The following is a 16,945-nucleotide window of genomic DNA, read 5'->3' as shown; positions in this document are numbered from 1 at the left end:
AACTTACTCTAAAGGGTCCCAGGGATTTCAAGGAGTTCCCCTCGCAGACACCACCCAGTGGGGGAAGGACAGGCCTGGGGCTGGGGAGAAGAGGACCCTAGAACCCTGACACACTTCAACCAGGACAGCTGCCCTTTCATTGACTGGGACTTACTTCTACGTTGTTCAAGGAACACTTTCCTTATTTGGGGTCAAGAGAGAAGTCTCTACATACATTTTCTAGCTAGGTGCAGATCCAAGGGGGCAAGGATGAGATCTGGGGGAAAAAACTAGTATATTATCGTACCACTGAAACACTAACATAGATTTTTATTTTTTATTTTTTATTTTTTTTTAAAATGTTTTGTTTATTTTTGAGAGTGAGAGATCATGAGTGAGAGAAGCCCAGAGAGAGAGAGAGAGAGAGAGAATCAGAAGGAGGATCCAGGCTCTGAGCTGTCAGCGCAAAGCCCGATGTGGGGCTCGAACCCACGAGCTGTGAGATCATGACCTGAGCTGAAGTAAGACGCTTAACCAACTGAGCCACCCAGGCGCCCCAGATTTTTAAATTAAAGCAGTAAATAAAGTTTGATGGAAGCAAATACTACTCTGAAATGAACACCTTAAATAAAGCTTGTGACTCTTCTGCCTTGACTAAAGACTTCAAATCTTAACACATAAAACCAAGAAGAAAGTTAGAGAGGTTTAGGAAGAGTAAGCTGGTGAAATGTCTCCTATCAGTAATAAGGTAGATCATTTAATGGAAATAAATCCTATTTAATAGTTATGATTCAGAAAAATTGTGTGTTAGTTTCCTGCTAAAATGCAAAGTCAGGCTAAGAAAATACAGAGTACAGTAGTTTCAGAGGGATATTGAGATGATTACCACCCTCCATCCACTGTCCCCTTCACCCATTTCTCCCCTCTTCTCTTTGCCATATACACTATATTCTGTAAATAAAGATCTTTCTCGGGAGGAGAACGCATTTAAAGAGTGCCAGCTAATCCAGAGCTAATCCGCTTGTCTTTAAGCAGGAGATGCTTTAACAGAAATGCTAAGTTACTAAGAGCAGGAGTGTGCCCAAAAAATGACATTTTATCTCTGCCTTTAATGACTGCTTCACAATGCCAGGGCGTTAAATTTAGTTCACTGATGCTTCACTTGCATTTTATTTACACAGCTTGGGAAAAGAGAACAGGCTACAGTATTAAAGCACTGGTCAGACTGAATGTGACATGACCCCTCAATAAGATTTCTGTACGCCGAGGGTCAGAGAGAACGGAAGAATGAAGGAAATGTGTGAAGATGCCAGGAAGGCCGGCAGCAGAAACAAACAGGCACATCATCAGAGCAACTTCAGTTTTACTACCAGTCAAAAACTTTCAGCTGTGCTATGCTTTTAACATGCTGCTTAATGATTAGGGATCCCACAGATGTATGGATAAACAAAATAGACTGAAAATCACTCAGCTACCTTCACATCCTCCCACACCCCCACTAAAAAGACATAAAGGATTTGTTTGTTTGTTTGAAGGTACAAACTCAGAAAAATCAGTGTAACTGCAGAGAAGAGCAACAAAATTCTGGAATCTGAAAACCATGTGGAAACATCCCCTCTCTGCAGCTACAGAGAGGCCTGTAGCTGAAGCCCAGCCCCGCTGAAGAACGGAAGGTTACTCTGCAGAAGGAGGGTGTCCAGATCCTTCTTCGTACCAGATACGAGGAAGAGCGGAAGGGGAGGGTTCCGCACGGAGACACGGGGACCGAGTGTGTGCCACCACGCAGACAGGCCTCCGCACTCTCGGCTCCGCAGCCGTGACCGCCAAGCCTTCACACCTCAGGCAGGTAACGGAAAGAAAGTCCTCTGGAAAAACTGCCTGATCCAAGAAGTGAGATACAAAGTCACTGGCACAGAGGTTCTCCAGCTGATGCACTCAGCCAGGTCGGCCTATAGCGAGTCTCAACCGACAAGCCCAACTCTGGCCTCCAGGGCTTCTAGCTGCTCCTTTAGCCGGTCAAGGATAACCAGACCAGAGACGCCTCTAACATGCCTTTAGTAGCAAAGAATAAGCCTGAATAATCTGCAGGAAAGAGATGTCATTAAGAAAAAAATTCCTACTTTGTGGGGAGGGATGGGCATGGAGGAGGGCACTTGTGGGGATGAGCACTGAGTGTTATGTGGAAACTAATTTGACAATAAACTATTTATTAAAAAAAAAAAGAAAAAAGAAAAAAATTCCTTGTGATGTTAATATTCTCAGGATGAACAGAACAACGTGGTTTTTTTTAATTCAGAGAATAAAAAGGAAATCTTGGAAAGATGATACATAAATGAGAAACTCAACAGAAGGGTAGGAGGACAGAGCTGAGCAGATCTAGCAGAAAGCCAAGGCGAAAGAGAGAAAATAAAATTAGAAGACCAGTCCAGGAGGCCCAGCATCTGCTCAAGAAGAATTCCAGAGAGAAGAAAACAGTAGAGAAAATATAAAGCATTCAAGAAAATTTCCCAGAACTGAGGGAATGCTAGAAGCCACATGTTCTTCCAACAGATGGGGATGAAAACAGACCCCCCAGCACAGCACATTACCATGAAACCTTTTAGGTTAAAAAAGGTCAGGTGTCTGGATGGCTCTGTCGGTTAAGCATCTGACTTCAGCTCGGCTGATGATCTCACAGTTCATGGGTTCAAGCCCTGCACCAGGGCTGAGAACACAGAGCCTGCTTCAGATACTCCTTCTCCCCCTCTCTCTGTCCCTCCCTTGGTTGCACTCTCAAAAATAAGTAAACATTAAAAAAAAAAAAAACAATTTAAAAAAAAGGCCATATACAAGGTCTCAAAAATCTTCATCCCTTGCCCTCTTTGCAGGGAGCTACCAAAGGACAGAGTATAGCAAAGCAAGAGAAAAATAAAAAGAGAAGGGGGATCCAAGAACCAGATGATCCATCAGAGAACAAATGCAAAGGGGATTCCAGGACGACGATGACTGACCTCGGAAGACTGATGTGCTGCAGAAGCTAACGGGCCCTAATCTAGATCACAAGGGAGTAGCACAGAGGCTCTGGAAGAGATGTCTCCACAATGAAACTGAAAGAATACTGAGGCATGAGAACATCCCAGTAGGAAATTTAGATAACTTGCGGAGAGCTGCAGACAGAATTAGAAAATGAAACAAATGAGGGGGAAAACAAAACAATCAACTACAAGAAAACCAACAGGGGATGAGAAAAGTAAGGGGCCCATATCCCTGGTTTCCACTGTAGGAAGTCACATAAGGATGCCTAAAACTTAAAAAAAAAAAAAAAATCAAGAAGTAGCAACACACATCGTATTTAGAGATATAGGCAAGAAAAATACAGAAAGAATTATCTAAAAGACCTGAAACTGTTATCTCTAGAGAGAGAAAACGTAAGGATAGAAGACAGGAGAATATGCTGTTCATTCTAACAGACCGTACAGAACTCTCTAGCCATAGTGAAATATAGTTCATACGGTTGAACTAAGTGCACATGTATAATTTTATTAAAACTGAAAACCTTTAAAATTTGGGTTATTAATAAAAAGTGCTCCAAATTAACTTTGCCTATAAATTCTACTTGTATTTGTTATTAGTAACTGCAGCAACAGAAAGAACCAATTAACTCCTTCATGTATCAAAAAACACACAAGACTAAAACAAATTCAAGACACATGCGAGACAAGCAAGTATTTCTTGAGGCAAGGCATCAGCACAATCAAGCAGCAATAAGAAAAAAAAATTACAGAACACAATCACAGAAACTATCGTTTAAAACATGGCATTTTAATGATTTGCCTTATTATAGTGTCTAAGCACCTGCTTCCAATTAGTAATTAACAATGTCAATATGCAGTATTCCTTATTTGACTTTCATTTAAGAAACAGTTAAAAAAAACCCAGCTAGATTCAATTAAGACACAGTGAATCTTCAATACAACTCAATGAAACATCACAACTTTAAAGCTCAGTCCTCTCAGTACATAAGGGAACAGCAGAATGGAGTTAGCCCAGTCTTCCCTTTGCCACTAAGAAAACTAGAGGACATGTTGTTTTTGAAACTAGGAATAATGCATTTTCAATGGATTTGTATAAGCCAGTCTTTTATATAAATGTGATTGTGCTTCAAGGCTGTATAACATCTCAGGTTATAACATGTATGCTACAAGCTATGTGCTAAGTAAGGCAGATAAAAGCATTAGGTAATACCTTCTTACAGAGAGCTCGCAGCTTGAAAGCAGAAAAATGAAATGCAGTGTTCATAAAAGATTGAAGGAAAAAACTGTTACCGCTCCCCATTAATTCCAAGTTTGTTTGTTTTAATCATGGTTACTTGTTTGGTTGGTACAGCTAATAGGCTTAATGCTCTTTTTATGCTTAAGAAAGGAAAACATTCCATTTTCCTGAAGGTCTGCAAAATGACAACATTCTTCACAAAATTTTCTCTACAATGAACACACTACTGAATTCCACACATATTACATTACCGAGGAGTTAGGCATGAGAAAGGAGGACCAAGAGTCAAAACATGTACCTTTTTATTAAATGCCCAAATTTTGTCCCACTCCATGTTCACAACTGAGCGTGAAGAGCCCTAGAAAAACAATAACAATGTGAGTTAAAGGGAAAGAAGCGTTCATTAGAATACTTAATTTAAGCGAAGAATGTTAGAGAAAAATACACCCACTAAATACAGTCGACTTCCACTGGAATATAAAACTGAGCACGCATGAACCAATCCGGTTGCCCTTAAAAGCCACTGTCAAGAGCACATGTTTCAACAGGTAATACCACAGCTGCCCCTGTTCCACTCCAGCTTAAGGGTTCAGGACATTCTCAATTTTTCACTATTAGAAACACACTCCTTAAAAAAAAAAAATTCTGCCCTTGCATTAGAAGGAACAAAGAAGGAACAGAATGAACAGAAATTACAGAGACGAAAGGGGTATTAAAGAGACACATAAAAACAGAGAAGCTGGAAAACAAAGAGTAGTTCACCTGAGCAGCAATAAACTGTTTCAGCCCTTCGACAGTCATCCCTCTTCTGAGCACACCGCGAACCGTGGGAAATCTGGGGTCATCCCTGGGAAAGAGGGAAATGTTCAATGACCAAGGAGATGTCTTTAATGTACAAACACAAGGAGTACAGATACCTTAAAGAATAGTAAACTATAATCAGCTTGTCAAAAGACTTGTGACTAAGAGTTGCCTCTAAGAATTGGGTTCCCATGAGCCCCCACTCATGGAAGAGGAAAACTGCTCTCTAGTCAAATACTGCTCAGTAAAATAAATGCACTACTAGAAAGAGAAAAGCACATTTCAAAAAGACACAAAGGCGACATCTTCAAATACAGAAAATCCATGCATTAAGACATTCTTATTTGCTTTTTATTTAACAACATTCAAAGTCTCTATTCTACACGCGACCATGAAAATCAGATTAAGAGACAGTATCATGTCATCCACGTATGAATATACTTCACAAAGCCCTATGGATTATAAAAAAAATTTATACTTATTAATATTCTGCAGAAATCTGTAAACTTTAGTAAGTCTGCAATAAACCCCTTTGCGTGGAGTCCAACATAAACTTGCCTTTTATCAAATACAGATTCACAATAAACTAGTATAAAATACATCTTATTCAACATATAATATTTAATATGTCACTGTTATTTGATGCCAATAAAAACTACTATATACATTCTTATTAATTTAGATAAAAAATATTCCTATCAGCATGGTAACCCATCTGAACAGGTTTTGTTTACACAGATACATGGCTACAAGGTGACTTTAATATTCATACTCTTCTTCCTCACAGAAATCCCATGTGGGTTATTAATATGCTACAGAGATTTGCCAACTTCTCCTTGGTGCTGAATCACTGGGCACCCAACTGCTCCACAAGGCGGGTCCTCACCACCAAGGCGGAGACCATTTATGTCTTCGCCTCCACCTAGGGCATTCTGGGCTTCAGGGGACCCAGCTGAAAAGAAAAGCCTCAGAGCCTCAGCGGAGTGTGAGGAGCGGTAACCAGACACACAGAGGACCAGAGGCACAACTATTTTTCTACACAACGCTGACACCTGCAGAGGATGTGCCCTCGTGCTTCATTCCCATGCACCAGGGTCCACAATGGGCACCTCGTGTTTGTAGCATTAAAATAAAGGGGAGGGACAGGGGGACCCGATGGCACTGGATGACATAAACACAAGGACCAGAAACCCTAAAGACCCACCCATTCCACCTCTTCCCATTCATCCTCCCCACCATGCAACAGTTTTAAATTCACTGATATACCACCTTCTTACTTCCTCTCAATTCTAGGTAACGGTAAACATACCATCCGTCTACCAATCCTTCATTGACAAACCATGTGAGTTTTCTCTTGGATAGCACTGTATTGTTGAGATTCAGACGACTATATTCCCAAATATATGGCTTTCTTATGCCCAAAGCTTCAATAATCCAATAAAACTGTTCATCTCGGTCATGGTATTCTGTTGTTCTCAGGGCATGTGTAACACCTTCGATACTGTCCACTATGGGGCAGGCAAAATCGTATGTCGGATACACACTGCGAGAAAAAGAGTATTTTTAAAAGCAAAATGAAGCATTTTGCCCTTTCCATATTAGATCACGCATTATAAGTAGCAGCAATAATTTGAAATAATTCCTTACAAGTTAGGAATTTCTTAAAAACAACCGGTTTTACAACCCATAATATTAACAAAGCATACCAAAACATTAGGTCTTTGAGGACAATAAATCAGTTAACCCACTCAACATTCAAACCAGTTCACAGCAAATTCTACCATCACGTTTCTGTAATGGCCAATGTATATACCATGGTAGAAAGCAATAAGCAATATACATACAGTTGACCTTGAACAACACAAATTGGAACTGTGTGGGTCCACTTATACATGGATTCTTATAAACACAATACAGCACTATAAATGTATTCTCTCTTCCTTACGAATTTTTCTCTGGCTTAAGAGTATAACATATATTACAATTACAATATGTGTTAATTGTATTATCAGTAAGGCTTCTGGTCAGCAGGAGGCTATTAGTAGTTAAGTTTTGGGGGAATCAAAAGTTATATACAAATTTCTGACTGCACAACCCCCTGCAATGCTCAAGGGCCAACTGTACTTAATAATTCAAGGGAATTTTTGGCTTTCCAATATCTTAATCCCACTCAAGTAAATCCCTATGCTTAAATCTCCTATAATTAAATGAATTCAAGAACAAAGCATTTCCTTCTCTGACAAGTAAAAGGGAAGAAAATTAGGTTAATTAAAATTCTATTTAAGATGGCATAGTCTTAAAAACAATTCCTGATTAATATAATCTGCATAATGCACAGCACTTTTAATTTGAATTTTTAAAAATATAATACTTTATTGTGCCTTCTCAGTTTTAGGCTAAAACTTCATTAAACTACTACTTCATTATGCTTAGCAATTATGTGATACTGAAAATGCACATCCAAATTAACTTTTCCAATGTGTTCAAAGTATTTGCCTCGTAAAATAAGAAGAAAGCACCCTGTTAAAAATGAAAGGCTTATAAAAAAGAAAAAAAAGACTTGTGTATACATGTGTAACCACACACATAACGTGCTTGTCTACATATGCACACACAGATCTATACCAAGTTTAAAGAAAGTCATGTTAGCTAAACAGGTTACCTTTTACATTCACTAATCTCTTCAGAAGTTATGATTCAGCATTTATATACAGGTTTCTTCAAAGTATAAAAAGATATATTGGGGCACCAGGGTGGCTCCGTCGGTTAAGCGTCCGACTTCGGCGCAGGTCATGATCTCATGGTTCGTGGATCTGAGCCCCGCGTCAGGCTCTGTGCTGATAGCTAGCTCAGAGTCTGGAGCCTGCTTCAGATTCTGTGTCTCCTTCTCTCTCTGACCCTCCCCTGCTCATGCTCTCTCTCTCTCTCTCAGAAATAAATAATACATTTTAAAAAATTAGAAAAGAAGTATAAAAAGATATATTCTATGGTTGCTTTAAAAGTAAATTAGTGGGGAAGGGGAACTCATTTAAAGAAAAAATCTTTTAACTGAAAACCCACTTGGAAAACTAACCCCGCTTTTTTTTAATATTGCTCACATTTATGTAAAGATTCAATTCTATCACTTTTGTGAATCAATTTATGCCCAAAAGAATCCAAGTTTATAAGAGGAAGGATCTTCTAAAAATACACACCACAGTACAGCTAATCGATACATAAAAAGCAGCTTTAGGCAAACTGAAGGAACTTAAGGATGGACATGATCTTAGAAACAAGCTAGTATAACCTTAATCAATAGGTGAGGACACAGCCCAAGGGATTAGGTTACATCCTTTACCAAAAGCAGTTATTAATCTGTGGGTGAACAAAGATCCAGGTCTCTTGATTATTCTGCATCTACTCTGTGCTTAGAGACAAAGCAAAATCATACTAGACAATCTAGCATAATGAAAGAGATACACCTACTTGTATTTATTTCCCGTTCTTGGATGCGGCTGAATTTTACAGCGATAAAGTGTTGGGTCTCTCATACATCCATTGTTACTACTCATGTCAATTTTTGCTCTCAGACAACAGGACTGACCAAACTGGGTCCCTTTTTTCATTTCTTCCCACATCTGTAGATTCTTCTCAATGGCTGTAAGATAATTACATTACAGTTTACCTAATATATTACTAATCTAGTTAAAATCAGATTATTTTAATAGTTTACTTTTATAATATAAGCACACTCCCCTAGTTTAAAAATACCATAACTGTATATATGTAGAGAATGAATTGTCAATAAAAAAGAATGTGGCCTCTTAAAAATAAATATACAAAATTTTAAAAGTAAAATATAAAATAAATAAAAATACCATTATCGTTCCAATATCTGATACAAAGAGTAAATGCATCATTTTTTATGAAGAAGTCTCACAAAAAACACCTCGAAAAAGTATTCTATAAATATATTTTTAAAAGAAGTCAAAACAATACATTCCACTGATGTAGTACTGATTAAGGGTAAGAGACAAGGGGCGCCTGGGTGACTCAGTCAGTTAATCCTAATTCAGCTCAGGTCATGATCTCTTGGTTCACAAGTTTGAGCCCCACATCGGGCTCTGTGCTGACAGCTTGGAGCCTGAAGCCCACTTCAGATCTGTGTCTCCTTCTCTCTCTGCCCCTCTTCCGCTCATACTGTCTCTCTCTTTCAAAAATACGTTAAACAAATTTTTTAAAATTTAAATAAATAAATAAATAAAATAAGGGTAAGAGACAAAATAGGAAACTTGGAGATTTTCCTCATCCTGTGTTTCCCACATCCCCATCATGGCACAGGTAGCCAGTGCCCAAGCGTCTCACATGTCACACTGCCTCTGAAGCAGGAGCATTCTGTTCCTTTGCCTCCTCGTGCTCAGAGGACAGACCGGACTGGCCTGACCCGCAGGGCCCACAGACATCAGTGCTACAGCCTGTGCCCCTGGAAAGAACACGGCTCGGGCTGCGAGCCTGAGTCCATGGGCTCCCGGACAGGCCAGTCACTCATTCTAGTGGAAAGCAGGAGACTCTTGGATCAAAAAGAAAATAAAAAAAGATCACAGAAAACAACAGTACAAATTTAATCCCAGAAAATTCTGTCCCAAGCAGCCATGGTTCTGTGTGAAAATACTGAAAACCTGTTGCATGTAGATATGAGAGAGAACTATTAAACAATGACTCTCTGTGGAAGCTCCTGGAGATATGATGGACACTTTGCCCACAAAAAAAAAATCGAGTGTAAAGTACAGTTGTTAAGTATCTTCGAAACTGTAGGGAAACTTCAAAAAGAGAAAAAAGACTTTTGACAACAATTTACTCTATAGTTGCCAAATGTAACATTATGGCAACACAGCTGCAGAATAAAACTAGCCCCAATCAGTAGCTCAGGGGACAAGTAATGAATAAGAAATATGTTTTCTCATTAAGTGATATTTCAGAGGTATACAGTAGTAGTAACTAGGCTTACATATTACATTCACATTTACTCACATGCTGAAGAGAAGATTTGGGTACTAATAACCTGACCACTGAACCTTTTAGAAAGGCTGAGCGTTTAAACTGGGAGAACTACAAAGACGTGCAGAAGTCCCCACTGGAATGGAACGAATGCAGTGCGAAGGACCACGTGCAGTGCAATAGTACAGGCAGACGTTTCACATGCAGTTGTGTGATTCCAACAAAGTGATGACAATGTAAAGATGATAACAAAAGAAAACAAATCTGTGATGAACGTATGAATCATATTCTCAAACGGATCTCAAACCATCATCTTTCACAGAAATCTTGTTCTACTAAAGAGGCAGGAGACCATCAATTAAAATATAAAACATTAAATGTGCCTTACAGTTTTTCCTATGCTTGGATTCGATCCTCTGCTCACGTTCTGCTTTCATCTGCTCAGCAGGAGTATCATCCACATAAGCCTTTCCTTCCTGAATTAGCTTCTCTGCATATTTCATTATAGTTTCAAAATGATCCGAGGTATAAGTAAACTGATCTGGTTTGATATGCAACATTGCAACATCCTCCAAGATAACCTGCGAAAAGAATCCAAAATAACCATCAACTTTTGCATTTTCTTGTCTATTTTCAATCCTTGATACTGCATTTGGGCAAATGTAATAATACACCATCAGTCAAAAAAAAGCCTGAAAATGGTTGTACAAGTTGTATATTAGGTCAGGAGGAAAAAAAAAAGATATTCATTAAACTAGTTTCCAAAATTTCAGCTGAGAAAGCTGATTTCATGATGAAGCTTTCCATTTACTCTGGAAAACTGGTTATTATTGGTCATACCGACAATCATTTGCCCTCTCTTTGAATATATTGCAGTGCTTCTGAACAAACAGGATAGAAGAGGCCAAGAAACCTCCCCATTTTCCAGAACCTGCTTGGTGTTGGTTTCATTCACACACTTACAATTATACGACAAAAAGGAAACCTGTCTCTAGTGACCAATTCATTTAAGAAATTGGTACTTATAGGAAAATAGAGAACTTTGGTAAAATTGTACAATCGAGGAAGAAAAAAATAAATGGAAGTTTTTTGGTAGAGGAGCTCAATATTGCCTGCCTTAGGTCTCAGACACAGAATAGACAGATGAGGGAAAAAGGCAGCTATGAGAACAAACTTCATTTATTTTCTTACCATGAAGGTATCAAGTCATCCTCTACTTTTAATTAACTTTTCTGACAAAGGGTCATCACTACACCTTTAATTACCTTCTCAAAATCTTCCTTTTCTTTTTCAGGATTTGTGTCATCAAATCTCATGATCAGTTTCCCTTTAAAGTTAACCTGGTAGTGCTGGTTCAGAAGAGCAGCTTTTGCATGCCCAATGTGTAAGTAACTAAAACAAAAACATTTCACAAAGAAACTCATTAACATGTTTTAACTAAATACTTAAACTTAACCTTCTTGAGGAGATGAGAACTAAACAAAAATCCTTCTACTCGGTACTCCCGTCATAGTTTATTTTCTAACAAGAAAGTACTTGTAGAAAATCTGACCCTCACAGGAAGAAAAAGACACTACAACATTTATAAAGTAATCACAAGAAACAACTGCACATGGAACATCTCACAAAGGAACACGTTATTTAGTCACATTACCACTTTAAGGAGAATCTCCTTTTCCTTTCTTACAGAGGAAATGAGTGGTCATTTAGTAAGGGGAAACCTGCTTCCTGGAAAACAGTGTCCAGGGCAACACGGCAGAGCGTCTGCACAGAGACCTGATTCTGCAGTGGACAGAGCACCCCCCTTGCGCACGCCAGCGAGAGGTGCCTCTGAGATGGCCACTGCCATGCGTGTCGTGGAAGGGCACACGGGAATCAGGAAGCTGCAGAAGAGCCGCTTACTTCTCAAGGCTTCAATTTTGTCAAAAGCCAAAATACAAGGATTTTAACTGAAGGACTTTAAAGGTCTCATCCAGTACCAACGTTCCACGAACCACAATCTGTGAAAATCCTATTCTGTTCCTATGGGCAGTTGGCGATTCTAAGGAATAAAATGTATCACAGGCCCTGTTGACATAATATATCAACATTTCTCTCTACCAGTGAAGTGGGTAAAAAGCAGCATCCTATACCACTAACGTTCAAAGTACACTTTCCTGGGCAGCAAACAGGGCATGAGGCGAGCAAGTTTCATAATCAGCTCTCACAAATTTTTATCAGTTTCCACTAACAACGGTAGCCACCGTCCCACTGTGCTGGTCTCCTAGTTTCACGCCCACCTCTGATCTCAGCTGGGGTCAACAGGGGAGAGGAAAATACAACTTCTTGCTTGTCTTCACATCTCCATGTTTTAGAAATTGACGCAGCATTCTAGATCAATGATTCAATGTTAAGAAGGATTTATATGCACCAGTTAATGCAGACAAGTACAAAACAATGCATTTAGGGTTATTCAAAACTTTCTGCGTAAAATAAAAGGCTGTCACTGGTATCCCAGATGAGATTCTAAAACAGAAAAAGGACATTAGGCAAAAACTAATGAAATCAAAAAAAGGTACGGAGTTTAGGTGTTAATAATAATATATTGATATTGGTTCACTAGTTGTGACACAGGTATCAGAGTAATGTAAGATGTTAAGATCATGGATAATTAGGTGCGGGATATGTGGGAACTTTTTGCATTATTTTTGCTACCTTTCTGTAAATCTAAAACTATGCTAAAAAAAAAAAAAAGGTTTACCAAAAGTAAAATAAAACAAAGGACCATGAGTTCCAAGAAGGAAACAGAAATACTACTGCAGCTTTCACTGAAAGTGTTATACTTGTATCATGTTATACCTACCATTAAAAAGAGGAAAAAAAAAACCCTAAAAATCACTGACTACCTATACCATACAATAGTTTATGTGCTAGGCTTTACCTAAGAGTTAATTTAAGAGGAATGAGGAAATCAAACCATTACCTTACACTTAAAGATATTATTTCTGAACCTGAAATAATGTGTTCAGTTCTAATGAGTCTAAATGTCAAGAAAGTTAACATGACTATAAAATATTCACAAGGTAACTAAAATAATCAGCGCAAGAGACAACCTCATGAGAATAGGTAAAAAAGTGAGATCCGTGCTATGTCAGTTAGCACTTAGGTTGACATAGGCACTACAACTTTAAGTCGAATGGATTCTAGAACCAGATAGCACAGGTTTGAGTTTGGCAAATTACTAAAATGTTGAATGCATCACTTTCTGAAACTATCTGTAAAAGGGAGAGGTTAACAGTACTTTCTTCACAGGACTGTGAGGATTAAGACACTGTGTGTCTAGTGCTTGGCAGGCCCTGCACATAACAGCTTCTATACAAGTCAGCAGGCTGGGGCGCCTGGGTGGCTCACTTGGTTAAATGTCCGATTCTTGATTTCAGCTAAAGTCACAATCTCAGTTTGTGAGTTTGAGCCCCGCATGGGGATCTGTGCTGACAGTGCAGAGGCTGGATTCTCTCTCTCCCTCTACTCCTCTCCAGCTTGAGTGCTCTTGCTCTCTCGCTCCCTCTCTCTCTCAAAAATAAATAAGCTTAAAAAAAAAAAAAGAGGAGCGCCTGGGTGACTCAGTCGGTTAAGCGTCCAACTTCAGCTCAGGTCATGATCTCACAGTTTATGATCTCACAGAACCCTCTGTCGGGCTCTGTGCTGACAGCTAGATCAGAGCCTGGAGCCTGTCTTCGGATTCTGTGTCTCCCTCTCTCTCTGACCCTCCCCTACTCACTCTGTCTCTCTCTCTCTCTCTCTCTCTCAAAACTAAATAGAAGACATTATATTAAAAAAAAAGGGTAAAGTCATGCCTTCTGGCCTTTAATGAAAGACACAGAAAAATAAAATAAAAAGAAAAACTAAAGAATTCTTTGGCAGTATAAGGGGATATGCTAAAAATTATGAATAAGAAAATAAAACAAAACCCACCAAACAAAAAAAAAATCCCCAAAATATCTACATTAATTTATATTCTAAATCCAAAAATTTTATTTGGCCAAGACCATGGTCTCTGAAATTGACATGACTTGTGGCAGACAAATGTATCTTACAGAGTACATTATAAATGTGAGGCACTCACTATTCCAAGAAATGAAGGTGACAAAAATATAAAAATTCTAAAAGGACAAATGTTCAAATGCACAGCTATAAGCAGCCACTGCTTAGAAAGTGGCTTTTTATGAAACCGTTGAAGTCACTCTCAACGGGAAGGCATGACCGGTCACAGTGAGCACACGGGAACAGAACACCGGCCACGTGGACCCAAGAGGCCTGTGGGAGTTAAGTGTGTATGAGACGTCTTATTTATGAGATTCCACTTAGTCAACTACCCATCAATCACTTAGTGACTTAGTCTGTGAACTTTCCAAAATAATTATTTCTCTTTCATCCCCTTTTATCAATCCTTTACTTTGCCGCCAAAATCAGCAAACTTAGAAAAGCAGAGAGAAAATGCAGAATTCTAAAACAAATTTTCCTGTCAATGGTGCTTATGAAAACTTTGTGGAGAACTCTTAAGAATAGCTAAAATAAAATGGATTTTTCCTTATCTGCCGTTTTCTGTTATCTACACATTTCACTTACTACAAAAGGGTAGGAAAATCTGAGATTAAGCAAAATTTGGAAAAATACCAATCATCTCATTTACAAATATGACACAGTGCTTTCCTCATGGCTAAGTTCCTGAGGGTAATTGCGTTAATGAGACGTATTTTACAGTATTACTTACTATCACTGGAAAGGAGCGATTACAAAGTCTGTCCAGTGCGCTCCCAGAGGCTGGTGTAAAGGTGACTCCCCTCAGCCTTGGACAATGCCAGTTCCGGGCGGGAGGCCACCAGCCAGAACAGTCTTTTTCTCTAATGCGTTATTCAAATATCATTTTCTATTGCTGCCAAAAGTGAAAGGGTTTGGGAAACATGCTAACAATAGAAAGAATGCAATAAGAATAGGGTTTTCAGAATGCCGTTTCCTTTATTTTGGAAAAAAAATTAACTTAAAAATAATTCTACCATAACTTCCACTGCTCACCTAAAGATTGCTCAGGGTACAAAACAAATCTCTATTAAATGATAATCTAAAAAATCTCAAAATGTAAATGAACTTGAGGGTTTCTATTTATGGACAGTCTCCTATTTATAGTTAAAACTCCATCTGGGGTAAAACAACAATGTTGTCTTTCTAATTGCTTTAAAAAGCTAAAACTACTAATTTAATACATTAACGTTAATTATAATAAATAGACATAAGATGTTTAAAAATCTGACCCCCACAATTAAAATCTTACTTATTTTCTTCTATATTAGTAACCTAGTACTATTAAAAGCATTTAAAGGTCTTTAAGCTTTTCCATTGTAATTACAAGTTACATTTTCTTACCCACTAGCCTCGGGAGGAAATCTGACAGTAACCTTTCCCATCTCAGCACCTGGAAGCTCAACAAACTTCCCAACATCTTGCTTTTTCTCAGATGTCTGAAAAGCAGAACAAAAAAAACATATTAAATAGTTGCATCGCTAAATGTTTAAGAATATGCTCATTCAACAAGTATTCAATACCCACTATGTGTCAGGCATGGTTACAAGACAAATGATGACTAGAACATCATCCTTGCACTTGAGGACCCCACATCTTGTCAAGGACGTAAATAAAACTAAACACTGGCAACAAACATATGTATGTATTCACAGAATGTGTCAGAGAAGTGAGCTGAAGGTAACTAACAGCATCTAGGGCCATCAGGAAAAGGTTAAAAGGAGGTAAGAACCAAGCTGGACCTTAAAAAGTATGTGGAAACACACCAGATGCAGAATGTAGAAGGGGATTCATTCTAAGAAAAGGAGTAAGAGCACAGGAAAGACATAAAGTGCAATGTCTGTGAAAAGTCAGAAATACACATGGGGTGGGTGGGCGAGCAAGGAAGCTGAAATCGTTGACGAGGTCCAAAATATGAAGCCTCTAATGAACCTGCTTTTAGGTGTTAGGCAATGAGGAAATTTCAGGGGTAATGGGACCATTTATTTGTATTTTCTAAAATGATACCCAGTCCAATACAAAACCAGAGACCTTTGATGAGATTATGGTATTAAATCACCAGGGGCTAATGAGGCCTCAATAAAAATCAAAGGCAGTGGGGACAGAAACCATAGGTAGATATGAGAACAGAACTGGCTGACTGATTTCATGGAAAAAAATGGTGAAGGATAAGAGAAGATTTTTAGCCAAAACATCTGAGTGGACTGTGGTGTCTTTATCCAAGCAGACAGTAGTTTTCAAATTTTACTGCACCAGAAAATCTTTAAACTTTACTACACATGCCTAATATTTTCAACAGATCACAGTACAGAGGCTCTGGCTGGGGAAGAGAATCTTTTCTACTGTCCTCTATGTCACACCTCCTAGAGAATCAACAAAAAGGCTCTGCAGAAGCCCAGGACTCTGTGGCTAAAACTCAACAAACAGGAGAGTCACGAGGAAGAAAACACGGTATAGCTATAAACAAGGAGGTTTTAGGTCCTTGGAGTTTGGATTTCCTAAGGGACGTACATTGGATGATCACGATATTTTAGATATAATTACAAAGGTTAGGCTCTATGTAGTTAAAAAGTTGAAGGCAAGCCAATACTTAACAGCGTGGGCAGATTTTTCTAAGAAGATCCTTTTTTATGGATGAAAAGGGGGAAAAGAAAAACTCTCAGTAGAAATAATTTTCCTTTCAGATCTGTAGCCTCAGACTAAGAGACAGCATTAAAAATGGCTCACCACTTTAGCTTTGGTGGTTGAAACAGTCCACTTGGTACCTACGTACTGGAAGGCCTGCTGGGCTTCAAGGAAGCCAAACCAGCGTTTTACGTGCACTGGAGCTTTGCTCTGTTTCAACTGTTCCTGCCACGCCGGATTTCCTGTTAGCAAA

General features: G+C 38.7%; 1 protein-coding gene across 1 annotated transcript in view; it reads right to left on the bottom strand.

Annotated features, from left to right (window-relative positions):
* EPRS1 (glutamyl-prolyl-tRNA synthetase 1) overlaps positions 1-16,945 on the bottom strand; it is a 72,130-nt gene that overhangs the window by 44,140 nt on the left and 11,045 nt on the right. Inside the window, exons 5-12 of the mRNA XM_039250605.1 lie at positions 16,795-16,934; positions 15,412-15,506; positions 11,274-11,400; positions 10,397-10,589; positions 8,497-8,668; positions 6,341-6,574; positions 4,993-5,077; positions 4,529-4,588 (exon numbers count right to left, since the gene is read on the bottom strand). Coding sequence (XP_039106536.1) covers positions 4,529-4,588; positions 4,993-5,077; positions 6,341-6,574; positions 8,497-8,668; positions 10,397-10,589; positions 11,274-11,400; positions 15,412-15,506; positions 16,795-16,934 — 1,106 coding nt within the window. The remainder of the gene's footprint in view (positions 1-4,528; positions 4,589-4,992; positions 5,078-6,340; positions 6,575-8,496; positions 8,669-10,396; positions 10,590-11,273; positions 11,401-15,411; positions 15,507-16,794; positions 16,935-16,945) is intronic.

The sequence above is a fragment of the Hyaena hyaena genome, unplaced genomic scaffold (assembly GCF_003009895.1).
Source record: "Hyaena hyaena isolate Hyena2069 unplaced genomic scaffold, ASM300989v1 scaffold_374, whole genome shotgun sequence".
Classification (NCBI taxonomy): domain Eukaryota; kingdom Metazoa; phylum Chordata; class Mammalia; order Carnivora; family Hyaenidae; genus Hyaena; species Hyaena hyaena.
Note: the sequence above shows the minus strand (reverse complement) of the source record. Positions and strands in the feature narration are given on the sequence as shown.